This window comes from Macrotis lagotis, chromosome 3, assembly GCF_037893015.1.
Source record: "Macrotis lagotis isolate mMagLag1 chromosome 3, bilby.v1.9.chrom.fasta, whole genome shotgun sequence".
Classification (NCBI taxonomy): domain Eukaryota; kingdom Metazoa; phylum Chordata; class Mammalia; order Peramelemorphia; family Peramelidae; genus Macrotis; species Macrotis lagotis.
Genome location: NC_133660.1, coordinates 54698589 through 54720002, shown reverse-complemented (window position 1 = coordinate 54720002; position 21414 = coordinate 54698589). Strand labels below are relative to the sequence as shown.

The 21414-nt window shown below is 34.7% G+C and overlaps 1 protein-coding gene across 2 annotated transcripts in view; it reads left to right on the top strand.

The window, feature by feature from the left end:
* Window positions 1-21414, top strand: part of ENPEP (glutamyl aminopeptidase) — a 113104-nt gene that overhangs the window by 75074 nt on the left and 16616 nt on the right. For both annotated transcript variants that reach the window (XM_074228708.1, XM_074228707.1), the window contains 3 exons: window positions 5679-5758; window positions 12461-12597; window positions 12703-12758. In XM_074228708.1, coding sequence (XP_074084809.1) covers window positions 5679-5758; window positions 12461-12597; window positions 12703-12758 — 273 coding nt within the window. The remainder of the gene's footprint in view (window positions 1-5678; window positions 5759-12460; window positions 12598-12702; window positions 12759-21414) is intronic.

Here is a 21414-nt window from a genome sequence, read left to right as displayed (position 1 = left end):
AAGATGGGCGTGGGGAGATGAATTTTTTCAAGTATAACAATTTCCAAAAGCAATCTACTAAACTGTACAATTGAAAGACTGCAAACTAGTAAAGACCAGTTGCAAATTGCAGACCCTCTGAACCAGTGAAGTGTAAAAGAAAAGATCTTAACTTTCACTGTTATTTTTAGTTAGTGGTGCCATAAATAAGAATAAAAAAACTGCTTTTAAAGTAGTTCTTTCCCCCCCAAACTTAATGAGAGTGATCTTTTAGAAATGAATGAAATCTTGAAGCACATACAATGGATAATGACCAACACTGATCAACAAATTAATATATTATGTCTGAGTTGACACTTTAGGTTTTGATCAATTAATGAACTGATGGCTTCTACATCAGAAGTATAATAAGTGAAAAAGTGATCAGCTATGGTCTACTTTGGGGCAGCTAGGTAGTATAGTGGGTATAATAGCTATATAATAGATATAATAGCTGTGTAATCTTAAGCAAATCACTTAATCCTGTTGGCCTCAATTTCCCAATCTGTAAAATGATCTAGTATGACTGTCAAGAAAAACCAAAATGGGATCACAAAGAATTGGATAAGAGTGAAATGACAACATGTTCTAACTTTGTCTTCTTTTCCCCATTAGGTGCTTTTCATATTTCTCAATCAAAGATCTGTTTATTTAGCTGTCATCACTGGATATATTAATAGCAAAGAAACATATAGGATGTAAACACTGGTAAAATCTGAAACAGAAAGGGAAAAATAATGAATTCATTAATTACTCTCTGTTAACATTCAACAGAAGCAAGTTAGTTGTGTTTTAAAAGGCCATAATTTGTAATAGACAGTTTTATGAGTTCCAACTTTTGATTTCATTGGCAAAGAACCCCCCTTGAGAAAACTCCCTTTACAAAAATACTCTGCAGCAAAGATTTGAAATCAGAGGATTCTTTTACCTTTCTTTTTATTCCCAGCACTTAGCACAATGCTATATATTTAATAAATTATTATTGATTAACCAACTATGAAATCCAATCACCTAATTTATAGAGGAACTCTGAGAGAAAGTTTCCTAGAATCACCCAATTAATAAGAGTCTCAGGCAGGAGCTGAATTCACTGGGTCACATTAGCATCTCTTATGATCTTAGACAGTGACCTGAGATCATGAGAGATAACGTAGTCAGTGTACTATGGGGAGATTTGGTTTTAGAGTTCAAATTGACCCTCTGACCCAAACAGGCCATGTGACCCTGGAAAAGCATCTCAATATTTTATATACTCTTCTAATGTAATAATTTGCATTATTATAAGGTGCTGACTTGCATAGGTGAAGGAAACTTCCTCTACCAACAGTTTTCTATTTCCTCCTGACTGTATCTCAGAATTAGAATAATTAAGAAGATATATTTTGTGATAGATTTTGGTTGCATGAATTAGAAACTCTTACTCTTAGAAACATGTTACCATTTAAATTTTACAAATGGAAATCTGTGTATTTATTGTTCTCTCCCATTGAGAATACTTGCCAACATTTATTCATATTACATTAATGCATATACAACATATATACATGCATACATATATTCATTTTTTTTAGGTTTTTGCAAGGCAAATGGGGTTAAGTGGCTTGCCCAGGCCACACAGCTAGGTAATTGTTAAGTGTCTGAGACTGCATTTGAACCCAGGTACTCCTGACTCCAGGGCTGGTGCTTTATCCACTGCACCACCTAGCCTGCCCCTCATATATTCATTTTTTCAGGGGGAAAGAAAAACTATTCTACCAAAAGCTGCAAATCCTTTCACCATTGTGCTATTAGTTAAACTCCTGCACTAATTTCTAGTTCTTTTTCTCTGAGATCAGATTGAAAGCTTCTTGAAGGGAGGGGCTATATTTTGCCTCTCTTTGTTTTCTATAATAATAATGTTTGTTCTTCATTCTCAAAGATCATGATATCAGGGAGGTGATGCCCTGACAAGAACATGAATTGGATTTGAGTGAGGGGGGCTGTGCTGTCACCAGTCTCACTTTCTCTTCCAGAGCCATCTGGGTCCAGTGGCCAGTTAGGCATCAGGACTGGAGATGGCCCTGGATGTGAGGCAGTCAGGGTTAAATGACTTGCCCAAGGTCACACAGCTATTAAACATCTGAGGTCGGATTTGAACTCCTGACTCCAAGGGCAGTGCTCTATCGACTGTGCCACCTTGCTTCCCCTTTGTTTCCTGAGTAATTAGCATAGTGTCTGATACAAAGCAGGCACTTTATTGATTGGTTAATTGTGAAGTTGCCTCCCAGTAACACTGTATATCTTACAAGTCTGTAGCTATTTGAGTAGTGCCCCCCCCATTAGAAAGTGAGTCCCCTGAAGGCTCTGTGTGTATCCTCTCTACTTATGCAGAACTTGATACATTATTAGCAAAGGAACATATATGATATAAATATTGGTAGTATCTGAAGCAGTTATTATTGATCTGTCATGAATTTTAAAAAGAGTGGTCTTCCATCACCAGATAATCTAGTATAATCCTAGATGACAGAGAGAATACATTCAGCCATGGGGAGCTGACAAAGCTTCAGGAAGTGGGAAGGGGGGGGGCAAGAGAGTCCATCCATCATACCTATCTTTCCTCCCTTCTTGAGAATGCTCACAATTTCTGTCTTGATTTTGGAAGCCTGAACCTTTTTTTTTTTTGGAGTAATACAACTAATTCCCATGCCAGGCCCTGGTGATCAAATAAGCTTTATACCCTCTTGTACTGGGAGAAATGATTTTTTCCCCTTGAAAGGAACCATGTGAATACTTAGGAAATGCTTGTTCACCCAAGAAGCCAGGGAAGCAGTGGGCCAAGTTTATGCTCCAGAATTGTGTCCCCTCTCCCGAGATCCCCTCCCCAATGCCAGGAAAGATAATTATCTCAGAAATGTGTTTGTGTTTCAACTAGATAGTAGATTATACAATCAGAGAAAGATAGTTTGAAATTTACTTTTTCTAAATTTACATTATTTTTCTCAATGTCAACATCAAAAAGAAATCAAATGATTATATTTACATTATGGGACCAGTTCTCATGCCTCACTTTCCTCTGTGTGTTTCCGTTATAAACAAGGATCAAAAAAAAAAAGAAAAAATGTAATCTCTACTCAAAGAAGGTAAAAACCCATTTCTTTTATTTCTAAAAATAAAATGGAAGATCACAAATTTAGGGCTGGAAGTTCTCTTAGAGGTTATCTAGTCCAGCATTCTCATTTTTCCCTAGAAAGAAACTGAGACTCAAAGAGATTATGATTTGCCCATAGCTTCAAAGTGTGAGCAATACAGGTCTTCCTGGCTTCAAGCCCCCCACACTCTATCTATAACTTCCTTACTGGGGGCTGAGGTAGGGAGGAGGCTTAGAGGCTGTGTAGTTCTCAGTTGGAGAAGTCAACTAATGTCAAACCTTTATTAAGCACCTACTCTATCCAAGGCACTGTGCTGAATGCTGAGAATACAAATGTAAAAGTGAGTCAGCCCATGTTATTAAGGAGCCTATATCTATAAAAGATAATGTCTGTCATTTTCTTTATTTTATTCAGCTTGTCAGGTTAACATCTACAATTCCAAAGATATAAAACTGAATGTACCATCTCTTAAATAATTTTAGTCTCATAATATTCCTAAAAATCACACAACAATGGAATAGAAGAAAGAAGTATGTGATTTTGAATCCAACCTCCAACACTTATGACAATGGACAAGCTACTTAATCTGTCTGAGCATCATCAGTTCATCTGTAAAATGGACTCACAGAATATTTTGGGGATCTAATAATACAGATACTGTGAACAAAGCACTTTGTAGTCTTTTGTTTTACAATTGTTTCAATTGTAGGGGTTTTCTAGGCAAAGGTACTGGATTGGATGGCTGTTTCCTTTTCCAGCTCATTTTACAGATGAGGAAACTGAGGCCAACAGGATTAACACAGCTAGTAAGAAGATGAGTCTTCCTGATCCCAAACCCAGTGCTCTATTCATTGTGCTAATTTTCCATTCTATTAATGTGCCATAAAAAGTTAGTATTATGTAATTGCTAGCAGTTTGTGTTATCATGACCTTTGAGTTTAATACACAGATTGTTCCTTCGTTCAGATTCAATGTGGTTCAACAGACTTCATCTTCCTAAGGAAGGACTCTAGATGCCCTTTAGCCAGAAGTCACCAAATGAACAGGTGAAAAACTGTTAGTAGTGACACACAGTTATTCAGTTCTAGCCACATTAACATCAAGTGGATGGGAGCAGTGGAAAATGAACTCACAAAAAGCAATGCTAAAAGGTAGTGAAGACTTTCTGTCCAGAAATTGAAAAAGGAAGAAAAGAATTGGTTGAATTGGTTGTGTGAGATTTCTGGCCAAAAAAATCATAGAATCTGGGAAGGAGAAAGGGAGAAAATTTGGAATTCAGAGTTTTAAAAATGAATGTTCAAAATTATTTTTACATGGAATTGGAAAAAATAAAATATTAAATAACTTTAAGAAAAGAATCAAAGAATTTCAAAAAGGGGTATTCAGAAATTCAGACTAAGTAATCCCTATAGATTATATCAAGAAACCATGTAAGCATGGCTACAAAAAATTTAAGTAGTAAGACATGTTCTGGTAGATAGAAATTTATGACAAAGGCTCTTTTGTAGGATGACATGAGAAAGCTTCAGACCTCAAATATATCAAAATATCTTGGACAACTCAACCGATAAACTCTGATGGAACTAGATCCTTAATATAGTCTGAGGAATTGCCCATAGAACCCAGATATAGAACCAATCCATAAAAATTTAAGGGTGCAGGGAGGCAACAGGTATTTAAATATTTTTTAATTTTAATATTTTATTTTTTCTAATTACACATAAAAACAAATTTAGTTTCATTCTTTACTATTTTGAGTTCTAAATTATCTTCCTTCCCTCTTCCATAATTGAGAAAAAACATTTTTAAGCACCAACTGCTTGCCAGGCATCAAATATTATTTCATTTGATTCTCACAGCAACCCTAGAAGGTAAGTGATAATTACTTTCCTCATTTAACAGTTGAAGAAACCGAAGCAGGTAGAGGCTAAGTGATTTGCCTGGGGTCATACAGCTACTGGCATCTAAGATTCAAACTTCCTAATCCCAGGTTCAATGCTCTAGTCAATGCTACACCTAGCTGTCCTTTAAAAACAACAATTTTAATAGAAGATCATAAACTAAATCTCTAAGCTACATAAAATAAAAAGATTTCAAAATATAAAGTCTAATAGAAGAGTCCAAAGTATGAATGGAGCAATAACTCAAAAGAAATGCATATTTTCATGTAAACACATATCTATCTAATCTAAAAATGTATCTTTTCCCCCAAAGTACAAAGTATTTTATTCAAAAACAATCTTAGTTACCTTTACTCCCATTTTTTGTCTTCTATGGGAAGTATTATTCCTTCATTCTAGATGAAGATATAAAACAATGAAATGACTTAGATAACACGTATAATAAACAATATTGTATTATTATATACAAAATTATGTATACAGGTTTTATTTATATACAGATCTTTTTGAAAGAATTAACTATAAGACAAATAGATTTTAAATGTTTTTAGTTTTTAATCTTAGTTTCTAAAACTTCTTTTGATTCCATGAAATGACAACTCAAGATTTTCCTCTTTTCAATTTTTAGTTACAGATGGAATATTCCAGTTAGATGGTCTGTAGAGAACAACACAAATGTTACATTCTACAATATGTCGGCAACAGACGGTAAATATTACCTAACGATTGTTTAAAAGTGGAAAGAGTGTGAAGAAGTGAATTAATTATTTCTGATGCTTTAAGCAAATGTGTTTAAGGACCTAAATGATTTGGTGATTGTTTTAAATATTTGCTTGATTAAAAGGAATTTTTTTTTTTTTATCTTTGGATACTCCAATCTGACATGGTAATAAACACTGCTAGCCCACAAACAGTGGGAGAATGAATTCAAAGCTTTTTCCTGGACAAACTTCTTTAGTTGTCATTCCTGATAAGAAACAACTGAGATAATTTCATGTCCATGGCACAGAATTGTTATTGTTGGGGGATTTTTTTTGGGTTATCAAGATAGACAGATTATAATTTCATTTTGTCTAAATTTACAAAGTGCATCTAGTTCCAGGTTTTATAATCTATGTAGCAGGAAGAAATTAAGTCTATCTTTGATTTATATTTAAAACTATCACCAAATCAAGATGAAATGTACAATGCAAGTACTATCTGTTATTAGTTGAAATTTTCTTCTTTTGATACAGTGTATTGTTATGGAAAACTTACTGTTATCCAAGGCTGATCATCTAAGCCCCTTGCTTTTCTTTCTTCTTCATAGGAATATAGAAATTGCCATATGGTGTCAGATTTTTTTTCCTAGTCCATTCAGTCCAATGTTCTGTTGCTCACATTATTGTCATATATGTGATTCAGGGTGTTATTGCTCTCTTTTACATGAACCATACAATCAATTAAATCCTAATTTCCCTAAGTAACCATATAGGTTTATATCATTCAGAAATGAAAGATTTTGGTATCTCTCTTTTTTCCTTTTGCAAGGCAATGGGGTTAGGTGATATGCCCAAGAAGGATTTCTTCTAAGTCCTACTTGTAAAATCATGTAATCCTAGAACAACAAAGACCCTATCCCCTCATTAACATTCCCACCCCCCTCCGATTAATTTGAATTGACTGCTTGGTTCATGAAAAAATTGTGGGTTTCACAGATTCCCAAGGAATTCATGGATAGAATTTGGGTAGAGAGAAGATTACTTCTTTATTTTTACTATCCTCTAGCTGAAATTTATCATTTCTTCCAATTATTTAAAAACAATTCTGAGAAGTCAAGGGAAGAATACAAGCCTTGATATTATATCTACTACAACTCAGACACTGTCCTAAATGCTATACAAATAAGATCTAATTAGCTCTTCACAGAAAACTTCCATTATATATTTGCTATCAATATTTTATATTTGAGGAAAATTTTATTTGAGGAAAATGAGGCAAACAGAGGTTATGCTTTGCCATCTTTCTATTGTCTACACAAATTTAAATGCTTAGAAGGGACAACTACCTAAGTTCTTTTCTATATTCAGAGGTTTATTTGGTTGTGTTTTTCTTTTACATACAGACGAACATACATACATACATATATGTATATACACACATGCATACATATTTATTGGAACTCTTGAGTGTTTGTTTTTATATCTCTCTTTTATATAATAATAATAATAATAATAACAATAATAATAATAGTGTTTTGTGCTGGCTATTCCTTATCCCTTTTTCCTTTTACTCCTGCATTTGAGGCTATGCTACAAATAGCTACTATTTGAACACAATTATATTCTATTTGGTATCGGAAGAATTAGTGCAGTGGATTGAATGCAGACTCATCTTCCTAAGTTCAAATCTGGTCTCAGACACTTACTAGTCAGTTGTGTGAACCTGGGCAAGTCACTTAGCCCTTTTTGCTTCCATTTCTTCACCTATTAAATGAGCTGGAGAAGCACACTTACAAACCACTCCAGTCTTTGTCAAGACAACTCCACATGGGGTCAAAGACAGTCAGATATGACTGAACAACAATTTTTTTTACTAGGCTAGTGATTTCATTGATATAGGGTCCTGGGTGAAGAACTCCTCTACCCCTCCAATACTGTACAACAACTTTTAGTCTTGGTTTGTTGCCTGAGGGCTCTGAGATATTATTAAGTCAGTTCATCACTAAGTATCTCCTGTATAATTGGTGCTATGCTAAGGTTGGAGATATAAAGAAAGGTAAAAGACATTCTCAAGGAGCTTCCAATTTAATGGGGGGAGACAACAAGCAAACAACTCTGTATAAATAAATTATATACAGATTACTAGAAGGTAATCAAAAAGGGAATATACTAGAATTAAGTAAACTAATGCCTCCTGTAGAAGGTAGAAATTTAAGAAAGTCAGGAGGTAGAAAATTCCAAGTATGGGATAGAGCCAGAGAAAATAATTGTAGTAGGGACATAGAGTATCTTGTTCAAGGAATAGCAAAGAGGTCAATGTCATTGGATTACAGATACGATAGGGGTTTGAGGTAGTGGAGTAAAATCTTAGAAAGGTAGGGGAAAGGTCTAGGTTTTGAATAGCTTTGATGGCTAAGTAGAGGACCTTCTCTGCTTGTCCCTCTACACCTTTCTCTTGGTAACCTCATAAACTCCTAATTATCATAACTCCCACATTAACTTATCCCTATGCTCCACTTGCCTACTGTTTCACAAACATAACCTCTCTGGAATGAAACTTCTTACCTAACCAATCAGCAGGTGCTACAAACAAAATTGTTTAGATTTATAAAGTCATGGAAACAATATGATAATGGAGATTAAAGTTAAAAGAATTTTGTGAGTATTTTAAACCTTAAGAAGAATGTTTCACTCTAGAAGTCTTCCACTCACCCAAATTTACAACCTAGTCATCATCAATAAGTAACTCTCATTCATTCCTTCATATCTAATCAACTGTAAATCTTATTCATTCTCTCTCCTCAGCATCTACTTCCTTCTCTCTACTCATACCACAACCCCACTAGTAATGGGTATGCTGGAGCCAGGCAATTGGTAAATTTTCAGTGTTCATATTTAGATCTACACAAATAAAGATTTGATTTATTGTTTTGTTAATTGTCTAGATTTTAAAAAGTAATGGAGATTAAACTTAAAAGACTTTCATGCAAACATTTTTACCCGATTGTTAAATATTTATCAGCATACTCCTTCATTATATACTATATAATATTGCAAAAGTTTCTTAAATTGATTTCCTGGCATCCAACCCTCTTCAATTTATTTGCCACATAATTGATAAATTGGTGCTCCTAAAGTACAATTTTGACCATGTCAATTCCCATACTCAAGAAATTGAATAAGTACCAATACCATTAGGATAAAACATAAACCTCTCTGCTTGGGAGTGAAAGCCCTTCATTTCTTTATTATTATTATTATTATTATTATTATTTTATTTATTTCAGGCAATGGGGTTAAGTGACTTGCCCAAGGTTAGGTAATTATTAAGTGTCTGAGGCTGGATTTGAACTCAGATCCTCTTGACTCTAGGGTCAGTACTCTATCAACTGTGCCACCCAGCCCTTCATTTCTGACTCCATTCTATCTTTACTGAATAATTACACATTTTACTGAATAATTACACATTGCTCACCCTCACATACTCTGATACAAGCTGTTGACAGGAAGCCAGTCCATTTTCAGTGTCATAATTTGAATCTGGCATCATTAGCAGGATTATTTTTCACAAAATATGTTTGGAGAAAAGTATCATTTATGGAAAGAAATCCATGCAATTAGCATTTATATGCTTGAAAAATAATTTTGAGTTATCTAATAATTCCCTGAAATAATAATATATAATATTACATACTCTAATAGTTAGTGTTCCAGAGAGTTCTACACTGTTGAATGAAGTCTTGCTTTTACTATAATTATTGTTCCTATTGACTTTCAGTATGATTGTCCATGGTAGAATGCTTTGAATAACTTAGCAAAATCATGTAATGAAGGATTTACATATCCTTCATAGGATCTTGAGTTCCTGCCTCCTCTTCCCCTACTTTTTCTTGTTACATGAGAAAAGTACATAATAATAATAAGAACCCTTCCAGACTTCGAACCTTTCTAGATGGACCTCTCATTTTCAGGTGTCATTATTTTTGTTTTCTACAAACTCAAGTATAGAAATAGTCACATATTTTGTTGTCAAATGGAGCTGGTTCTAGAGGTTTCTATTTTTCTGAAAGATGTAAAGTTTACAGGGAACTCCCTGAAAAGAACCCAAATTTTTCACTTAGAAAAGATGTTTCAAAATAGAAAACAATATTTTGATAGTATAAGACATTTGTAAACAAAACAGCAGGTAGGTGATTTGTGAATACTGTTAGAATCTTGTTGATACAGATCAGGTCTTGACAAAGTCTGATTAAGGTTATTTTTAATAATACCAAAACATGAACCATTTCCTTTTATTTAGACACAAATGTTATATTTCTAAAATATGTACATTAGAGTAATTAAGAAATAGCAATTTAATGAAAAAATTCTATGATATTAACTACTGATATTAAAAACTTATTTTTAATTGATATTTTATTTTTCCAAACACATGTTATGAACCCACATGCATGTGCATATTTTTAAGTTACATAATTTCCAAAAAAAAACCCCCCCAAAAAGAAAAAAGAAATAAGTTACATAATTTCCTCCCACCCTCCCTTCCCACACCCCCTCCCCTCCAGGGGCGAACAGTCAGGTTAGCTTTGTACATACATATTTTTAATAAACATATTTACAGATTAGTCATTTTAGGTAAGAGGAATAAGGATTAAGGGAAAGAAATACATAAGAGAAATTTTTTAAAAAGTGAATGTAGTAGTGTTCCTCAGATTCTGAAGAATTTTGTTTTGTTTCATTTTTCTTCCTCTGGATGGGGATAGTATTATCCATAGCCAGTCTAACAGGGTTCTCCTAGCTCTCTGAATTACTGAGAGGATCTGCATCCATCAAGATTGTTCATCTCAAGGGGCAGCTAGGTGGTGCAGTGGATAGAGCACCAGCCCTGGAGTCAGGTGTACCTGAGTTCTAATCCGACCTCTGACACTTAATAATTACCTAGCTGTGTGGCCTTGGGCAAGCCACTTAACCCCATGTGCCTTGCAAAAAAAAAAAACAACCTAAAAAAAGATTTAAACAAAAAAAATTGTTCATCTCGGGGCAGCTGAGTGGTTCAGTAGAGCACTGGCCCAGGAATCAGGAGGGTCTGACTTCAAATCTGACTTCAAAATACTTAATAATTGCCTAGCTGTGTGACTTTGGGCAAGTCACTTAACCCAGAAAAATAAATAATAAATAATAACCCAGAAAAATAAAAATAAAAAATTATAATAATTTTAAAAGATTGCTCATCTCACAATGTCGATGTGTACATTCTTCTCTTGGTTCTGCTCTCTTCTCTCAGTATTAGGTCCTGTAATTTATTCCATGCTTCTCTAGAGTCTGGCAATTTATTGTTTCTTATAGAACAATAGTATTCCATAGTATTCATGTACCATAACTTGTTTAGCCATTCCCCAATTGATGGGCATCCCCTCAATTTACAATTCTTTGCCATGACAAAAAGAGCTGCTATGAATATTTTGGAACACGTGGGACTTTTCCCATTTTTTATGATTTCTTCTGGATATAGGCCTAGAATTGGGATTGCTGGGTCAAAAGGGTATGAACAGTTTTATTACTCTTTGGGCATAGTTCCATGTTGCTCTCCAGAATGGTTGGATCAATTCATAACTCCACCAACAATGCATCAATGTCCCAATCTTCCCACAACCTCTCCAACATTAATCATCTTCCCTTTTTCTCATCTGGGCTAATCTAATAGGTGTGAGACATACCTCATTGTTGTTTTAATTTGCATTTCTCTAATCAATAATGATTTGGAGCATTTTTTCAAATGATTTTTTCATATGATGTAGCTCTAATTTCTTCATTTGAAAACTATTTATATCCTTTGACCATTTATTAATTGTGGAATGACTTATAATCTTACAAATTTGATGCAATTCTCTCTATATTTTTAAGATAGCTTTATCAGAACTCCTACCTACAAAAATTGTTTCCCAACTTTCTGTAAAAACTTAATAAACATGAATTACTTGAGGCAGAATTATTGCTTTTATTGTTTTTGAATATGATTTTAGATCTCCTTGACAAGTTTTAGAAATAAGGCTAATTCTCAAATATATGTTCGCCCTAACAGAAACCCTTTTCCATTAAACTGAATGTTGATTTTAATAATTAAAATTTTTACATTATCTACCTTCTCTCTTGACTGTTACAGGGAATATTTCTTATTGGTTAATCCATTATGACTAGAACAATATGGACTGCCTTCAGAAAACATGAGCTCTACCCCCACCCCTTTTTAAAAACATCATCAACTTCTGCCACCAGAAAGTTAAAGCCATGTATTACAGAGCATTTATGCACATTAGTTATTTCCTTTTCATCTCACACACTCCAATGGCATTTTTCAGTTTAGGTAACTAAATAAGAATCAGATTTTGGGGGTTTAGATCAAATTCAGAATTGACTCCTTGATGAAAATTAGTGTGTATGCTCCCTCATTTTTTTTCATTTTTTTCTCTCCTTCTTATCCTTCCTTCCTTCCTTCCTTCCTTCCTTCCTTCCTTCCTTCCTTCCTTCCTTCCTTCCTTCCTTCCTTCCTTCCTTCCTTCCTTCCTTCTTTCCTTCCTTCCTTTCTTTCCTTCCTTCCTTTCCTTCCTTCCTTTCCTTCCCCTTTCCATTCCTCTACACTAGATCTAACTTCTAGGTGTTTATGATAGATGCAAACATGTTTCTCATTAGTTTTTATTTACTACTCCAGGAATCACTTTGAATCCTGAAGGCTCTAGTGGAAGTGCTTTTCTGAAAATAAACCCAGATCATATTGGATTTTATCGTGTAAATTATGAAGAGTCAACTTGGAATCAGTTAGCTAAAGACCTTTTAAGCAACCACATGGTGAGGAAAAAGAAGCTGATGGATTGTTTTAGTTTTGCTTTGAGAGTATAAGTACTTTTTTTCATTTAGGCCTGTATTCTTTATTTATTTTTCTTTCCCTCCCAGGTATTTTCTTCTGGTGATCGAGCAAGTTTTTTGGATGATGCCTTTGCTCTGTCAAGGTAGGCTTGGTTATTAAAAACAAAACAGATGATTTAAGGTATTTCATAATAATGTTCATTTTCTCAATGATCTCCTTGAAAAAATATAAAAATAATATATTACTCATTAAATTCCATCTATTTTAGCTTAAATCAACCAATTTGAACCAATTATAATTTATTATTTAATTCAATTATAATTTATTTCTCCCTCAAACTCCAAATTTCTTGCTTTCTCCAAGTTCATATGATTATAATAGACTTTAATCTAATCCCTTCATACTATAGATAAAAAGACTTTTATCCATGTTTTATTCCAATGCTTCCACATTGGAATGAGGTAAGTAGGATAAAAAAAAGACTAAAATGAAGTATAAGCACCTTCTAATGTCATATTTGGGACTTTCCTGCCTCTTGTTGAATGAGAAACACTTCACAACTGTCTTATTTTGCTTATTTCTCCATTCTGTTCTCACTCCAGCAAGGCTATGTCCCCAGCAACAGATGATGACTACCTACTTGCAAATTTTTCTAGAATCCCAAGGGTGACCCTATTTAGAGGAAATATACATCATCTTCCCATCATTCTAGCTTTTGAGCCCTCATAGAATATACAGGATGTCCCATAGATCTTAAAGACATCTTAAACTTTTTAAGTTTTCTGCAAACCCTATCAACAACTCATATTAATAATCCTTTTAGATCTTAAATGTTTTCATTTATATAAGGCAAAAATCTTTTATAGATATCACTATTTTGAAGCAAATAAATAATAAAATGCATCACCATATCTATATATATGCATATATATACATATATACATAAATAAATCTAGATCACACTCTTCCAACAATGCTCTCATATGTATAGGAACATGAAGAAGGAAAACTCATATTTAGGGCATCTCCACTCTAAACTTCAGGCTTCAATATGACTGAACCATTCAGGAACAATTGTTACACTTGAAACAACTCTGCTCACTACTTGTCTGTGACTGTTGATTCCCACCATTAGGAAAACAATCTTCCCTTTTCTTTTCAAAAAATAGCCTTCTAGGGCAGCTAGATGGCACAGTGGAGTCAGGAGGACTTGAATTCAAATTCTGCCTCAGACACTTGATGCTTACTGTGTGATTCTAGGCAAGTCACTTAATCCCACTGCCCCACAAAAAAATAGCTTTTACTAAGCTCCTTCAGGTAACCATCACTATTAAAAGGACATATAGAAAGAAATAGTTTTTTTTTTTTTAACATAAAGAGCAATGTAAGCCAAACAACTGTCAAGCTCATCAAACTGGCTCTACAAAACAACCTATCCAACCCTTTACATCTTGAATATTGTGCTGTTAAATCAGAATAGAACTCATAGCAGCACAGTTTCAATCACCAAGATGCAAGGTAGTAGCAAAGCCCTGCTTTTCCTTCTTAATCCAGAGGTTGAAGCAGAGATTAATAAACCCTTTTGAGAAAGTTTTGCCTTTCCTCCAGAACCTCTAGATGGTGCTGAAAGGCCACAACTGTTAAAGGAAATCTTAGATAATGATGTCAGTTCTCTCAGACCAAATCAGTTAATTGAAGCCATCTTTCATCTGACAGCGTCTAAGGACTGCTTCTAATGCCGTAAGGGCAATTAGGTGGTGCTGACCTTGGAGTTGGGAGGACCAGAGTTTCTATCTGGCCTCAGATACTTGACACTTACTAGATGTGTGACTTTGGGCAAGTCACTTAACTCTGATTGCCTCGCATCCAGGGCCATCTCCAGTTGACCTGATTCACATCTGACCATTGGATCCAGATGGCACTGGAGGAAAAAGTGAAGCTGGTGACTTAGCACAGACCCCCTCACTCAAATCCAATTCACCTCTCTGATGTCATAATCTTCCAGAGCAAAGGACAAATATTAATCAATTAATGCCACAATTCTTTTTGTTTTTATTATTATTTTTTATTTTTTTTAATTTAATTTTTTTAGGTTTTTTTACAAGGCAATGGGTTTAAGTGGCTTGCCCAAGGCCACACAGCTAGGTAATTATTAAGTGTCTGAGACCGGATTTGAACCCAGGTACTCCTGGCTCCAGGGCCGGTGCTTTATCCACTATGCCACCTAGCCACCCCAATGCCACAATTCTAATGGAGCAACTTTTCTGTCCCCTTTTTGTATCTCCCCTTTCCATTGCTCTTTTCTCCAAACTATCCCCTGATATTATTATTTTAGTGTTTGATGGCTTTCATAAAAACTTCCTGGCTATCAGTGACTCAGTTTTTACTTAAAAAGTTTTGACTCCCTATATTTCTCCTATCAGATCAATAATATTATTTCAATCATATCTTAACTTTCAAATGTTTATATGATTTCTAATTTTCTTAGTTTTAATCTCTTCAGTCATAAAACATGTATATACAAATAAGGGAGGTGCCATTCATTCCTCTTCTTAAATGCCTCTAAGGCATCCAGTCTCTTTGGTGCCCTTGAAATAATGTTTCTTTACACTGATACTTCTCTAGTTTTAATAAATAAAATATTTTTTAAAATCTCTTTATAATCTTAAACTATTTACATATAAGTAGCGATTCTTTCTATATGTTTAATAAAGAAATAATTCCTCAAATTTGTACCACAAATTTATTTCCCCTTCAGATTTGTCCAAAAATCTCATCTGAAAGTGTTCTTCATATACATATTTATTGGTTTATATTAAAACAATTCTTTTGGGGTGGTTAGGTGGCTCAGTGGATAAAGCACCGGCCCTGGAGCCAGGAGTACCTGGGTTCAAATCCGGTCTCAGACACTTAATAATTACCTAGCTGTGTGGCCTTGGGCAAGCCACTTACTCCCATTTGCCTTGCAAAACAAAAAACAAAAACAGAAAACCTAAAAAACCCCAATTCTTTTTCTGCTTAAGTATAAAAATTAAGTATAAAAATATTCGCCCATAACAATGACAATAATTTTTATCCTTTACAACTTTAATCGTTTAATCTAAATCTCTTTACAGAAAAACACTTTTCAATCTTTTTCAACACTAAGTACTCTACATGAGTACATGCTAAAGAAATAGTATACCTAATACTTTCCTGTATGATATGAGGCAACACAGATGTAGAGAGATAAAAGTTCAAGGTCATATAGTTAACTAATGACAGAACCAGAACACAAGTCTGATTTCTGGTCAATTCTATTCCATGCTTTTCAAAAAATAATACTAACCTTCTATAACATTGTGAAAGTTTCCTAGCCCAGTGATTTAGAATGAAGTTTAAGATATCCAAGTCATAGATTCATAAAAAAATGAGAACTCTCATTTCAAATCCAAAGCTTTCTAGTGTTTAGAACAATCACTAAACTTAAAGAAAAAAAAATTCCCAAAATATATTTTCCCTTAAATCCAAATCCATATTCAAATGAGAATGTGAGCCAAAGGCCAGACTGGGTCAGGAACAAGAGTTTCTTGGGATTGTAAAAATTCAAAGGGTTAAGGAAAAACAGGAAGTTGGAACTGAAGGCAGGAACAGCAAGCCAATGAGTTCTGTAGGAAAATCAGAAGGCATGTAACCAAGGGCGTTGGCAAAATGATTGTCTGACACAATTGGCCTCCCTGAGGCTTCTCCTGTTTAAGACATGAATTAAACCATGAATTCCTTGCTCCCACCTTGCTTTGACACGTTGTGGCAGTCGTAGATGTTGGTGTGTCCCCTCCTGACTCCTAGGTATGGGGCTATGACCTTTGGCAGCAATGGTACAAAAAAGAACTCCTTTATGATTTAATAAAATGGGAATACAATGCATTTCATTCCTTTGCTTTTTTGCATTTGGTTGTACTTGAATCTCCCAATTTCCTTCATTAGGATTTGGAACTGAGAGAGCTAGGTCCTTGTTAGGACAACTAAATCAGCTTGAGCTACCCTAGAGATTCCTTCATCATCTATGTTGTAAACTTCATCCCTTTTCATAGTTAGAAGGGAACATGAGTGACCTGATAGTCTTGGCAACTTTGCCTAGGGATAAACATCATGATGATATAACCTACTTTTGGAGTTCTGAATGTGATCTTGGGGAAATGTTAGTCTTTAGGACTTCAGGACACTACTTAGTATCAACCTGCTCAAGATTGCTTCCCAAATAGTATTTCCTTCCTGTCCAGTCAAAGTGTCTTCCAAAGATTCCTGGCATACAGCTGGTAAGCGACCAATGGACCAAGTCTATCATTGGACCCCCAAACATTTACTAAAAATGTCATGTGTACCAGTATGGAGGGGAGATACTAAGACCAAAAAAATGAACTTCCTATTCCACTAAACATTCTATTGGGGGAAGGGGCATAGACAGAATTATTTTGCAAAAAATTTTATAGGAAAAAATTACAAGGTAATTTACAAGACCCTACTATGGTGGGGAGAATGGATCAAGAAAGGTGACAGGTAGAGGTGGATCTTGAGCTCTAGGAAACTAGAGGAGATGAGGAAGGAATTCTTTCTAGTCATGGGAGAACAACTAAGAATAAGAGGCATAGAGACTGAAGAATCTAGGTTATGAGTATAGACTTGGGAAATAAGTTTTCCATCTCAGTGGGTAGCTAAGTAGAACAGTGGATAGTGTGCCTATCCTGAAGTCAAGAAGGCTCATCATTCTGAGTTCAAATCTGGCCTCAGACCCAGTAGCTGTGTGACTCTGGCAAGTCACTTGACCCTATTTGTCTCAATATCCTCATCCATAAAATGAGCTGGAGGGGAAAAATGGCAAATCCATCTAATATCCAAGAAAAACCCCTAAAAGGGTCATGAAGAAATGCCTGAACAACTTGCATATTCAGCCTATCCTGTCTCACTACTGAGATAGCATCCAATTTTAAAAAGTTTTTCCTCATTTAACTCCACCAGATAGGAAATGGGAAAACTCCTCTGCATCTTTCATCCTCCAGCACATATTTTAAGCATGCAGTAAAATCCTTTCAAAACTTTCTTTGGACAGCATCCCCTGGGTCTCGATGATAACTTTTTTGAAAGTTTATTATCTTGGCTATTTGAAAAAAATCAGATAGTCTAATAACTTCAGCCCTTTAATTCTCATTTATAACATATTTCAGACAATTCGTTTTGCTTCAGGATGAAACTGAAGAACCCTTGTGAATCTCTCAGTGAGTTACCATGTATAAAGAAGATGACTCAGGCAACTGGAAAGTCTTCTCTTCCATTTACAGTTTCTTGGCAATAGTCCCACAAATGCTGAAAGGTTGGGGAGTTAAATGGAATTCTTTGAAACACAGAATCACTGAAATGTGAAGTTTACAGAACTCTAAGATATAGTCATATGTATATGTCATATAGTCTAAACCTTTCATTTTACTAATGAGGAAACAGACTTACAGGGACTCAGTGAATTACTCAAGGGTTTACAGTAAGAAACAACTCAAGTCCTGATTGTCCTGATTTCCCTTTCTCCTAAACTATTCTAAATTCCAAAGAACTGGAGGTGCCAGATTAAAAAAGTGAGCATAAGATACAATGGAAAACAATTCTTTGCAATAATAGCTCTAGTACCTACTTCATAAAGTTGTTGTAAGCATCAAAGAGATAATGGAGGCAAAGTAAGCTTTGTAAATATTAGAATGCTATAAAATGCAGTTATTTTTTAAATTTCTCCAAATTTGTCAATCCACTTGACCTTCGATCTACTGTCTGTGCTATCCTGAGATGTGTAGTCTCTGGATCACCAGTCACTGCTCCCGGCTAATTGTAGATATAAAGCTTATAAAATGGTATCTTTTTCATTTATGTGTGCTTCATGAGCAGGCAGGTAGAGCTATTTAAAATCTATTTTGTTTCAATGACCAAATTTTTTTTTAATGCAGTATTGGAGAGTAATAGGGAATAAGTGGGGGAGGGGAGGGGTGTTTTAAAACTTGTATATGGTAGAGAGAAATTTCTGGCTGAGGACTGATAGTCAAAGGAGAAAATTATTGATTTATTTTAAATTTCCAGAACAAAATATAAATTTACTTGGGTTGCTTTGAGCATCATAATGACTCAAGAACATAGTTGGAAGCTACCTTGATGTCACTATCAGAAATTCATTGCAACCCATCCTGGTTCAAAAAAAGCTTCCTCAGAGAGCAGAGGGACTAAGAAGTACCTAGAGAGAGAGAGAGAGAGAGAAAGTTCAGTCTGAAGGAGGTGGGAAGAGAATACAATAGGGAAGGTAAAAGAACTTTTATATATAACCTACTGTATGCCAGTCAATATGGTAAGCACTTTTACAAATATTATTTTTTGATCCTTACAACAACCATGCTATTATTTTACTCAATTTTAGCAAAGACAGACAGAGGTTGAGTAACTTGCCCAGGGTCACAGTAAGTATCTGAGGCCAGATATCAGGATGACGAGTCTTCTTGACTCCAGGTCCAGGACTCTATCCACTGTATCCCAAAACAGTCTAAAGAATTAGACTTACATTTAACAACTTATATAACCAGCCAATCCATTCTCAATACTGAATGAGAGAGACCTAACCAGAAAAATTCCTCTGACTCTCTGATTTAGATCCACCAGATAGGTAATGGGAAAACTCCTCTGTATCTTTCATCCTCCAACACATATTTTTAAATATGCAGTAAAACTCCTTCAGAAACTTCTTTGGAAAGTTCTGCCCTTCTTTCCATTGTACCACCTAACTGCCTCTAAGAGAAAAGAACCAAGAGCTTACCTTCTCATTTGATCTGTGAAAATAGCCAGGCCCATGAGAAAAAATAAGACTTCTCTTCTAAAAGCTTACATAGGTGCAGGTTGTGCCAAATGTTCCAAACTTGCATTGGAACCTCAAGATCCAAATTGAGGGCAAATTTTACACTAATATTAAATATTAAGGTCATTTTAAAGCCTGAACCAACTCTGTGATCTAATCAATATGCATGTTTCTCACTCTGCCACAGCATACCACTTTTCTATGACCTCTTATTCTATGCAGTTTTTGAGTATGTCCTTCCAGAAATCCATCATAGTGAATAAATAAAACCAATCAATTAATCAGTAAACATTTTTCAGTTCCAGACATAATATTAATTACTGAGTATACAAATACAAAAAAAGAAAATTGACTTTAGACAAAACAACAAGAAGGTAAACTGTTAGATTATTTGATTAAAAAGAAAACTAAATGATATCAAAATTTTTTCAAGGAAAATTCTCAATAAATGAATAAAAAATAAAACTCTTATTGAAAAATATTTACCTAATTATATACTAGTAAAACAAATTTTAAAAATTTAGTGTTTACAAATATATAAAATAATGTAATCAACAGAACATGAACAAGAGAACCTAACCTAGTTTCAGAGGAAGAAATTGAACAAGTCATAAAAGAACTTTCTCTTTCACCCCCCTTTAAACAGTATTTTATTTTTTGCAATTACATGAAAAGAAAAATTTTTAATTTTTAAAATAAAATTTTAAGTTCCAAATTTTATCCCTCTTTTCCTCCCTCTCTCCTCCATAAGATCATCAGTAATTTGGTATACATTATGTACAATTGAGTAAAACTTTTTATCATGGGAGAAAGTTTAAATGGGAAAAAGTTTCAGTCAGATTTTATCCTCTCCTACCATTGATTTGAGTCCTAGCATGCCAGTTCCATTTAACTAATTAATACTGGATAAATTTTACCTTTTTTTATATCTCTTTTAGAGAATGGGAAACATTCTTCATTCCAATGGATCAGCTTCATTGGTAGTCAGGAAGTTCAAATCAGTCAGTCAATAAACACTTAATAAGTACCTATGAGATGCTAAGCACTGTCTATATTCTGGAGATACAAAATAAAGACAGTCCCTGTTCTAAAGGAGCTCACAGTCTAATCAGTCTATAGACAGGACAAATTAGAAAGAATCAACAGAGAGAGAAGATACAGGAAAAGTTCCCTATATAGAAGGAAAAATTTTTAGCTGGGGCATGAAATAAGTCAGGTGGAGGAGAGATGGGGGGGAAAGCATTCTAGATATGAGGGGATCAATGAAAATGCCTGGAATTGGGAGATGGATTGTCTTGTTCAAAGAACAGCAAGGAAGTCATTGTCAAATACAAAGAGAGGATGAATGAGCAAAATGGGGGTCATGGAGTTAGAACTGGGAGAGACTGGGAGAGACGGAGGATGTTATTTTGTTCAACTCTATCATTTCACAGTTAATGAAACAGATCCACCAAGGTTAAATGACTTGGTCAAGTTCAAACAGATAGTAAATGGGAAAACCTGGATGTGAATCTGAATCCTGGACTCCAATATAACTCTCTTTCCATTGTTCCATAGTGGATGAGTTAGGGTCTGAACAGCCTGTCAACCTTGATCAAGATAGATAGATTTAGGCTATTGATAAAATAATATTGATTTAGTTTACCGAACAATATTCAGCATACAATCCAGGACAGCATCCTTTCAATAGTGATCATATTCCCTTTTCACTTTTTAATAGATTACCTCTATTTTAAACTGAGATTCAGAAAACATTCTTTACCCACTATAATGACTCAATAAGTGTCAACTCACATATCTTCAAGTTTAAAGATTTTTCATTTAAGGGGTGGTTAGGTGGCGTAGTGGATAAAGCACTGGCCCTGGAGTCAGGAGTACCTGTGTTCAAATCCGGTCTCAGATACTTAATAATTACCTAGCTGTGTGGCCATGGGCA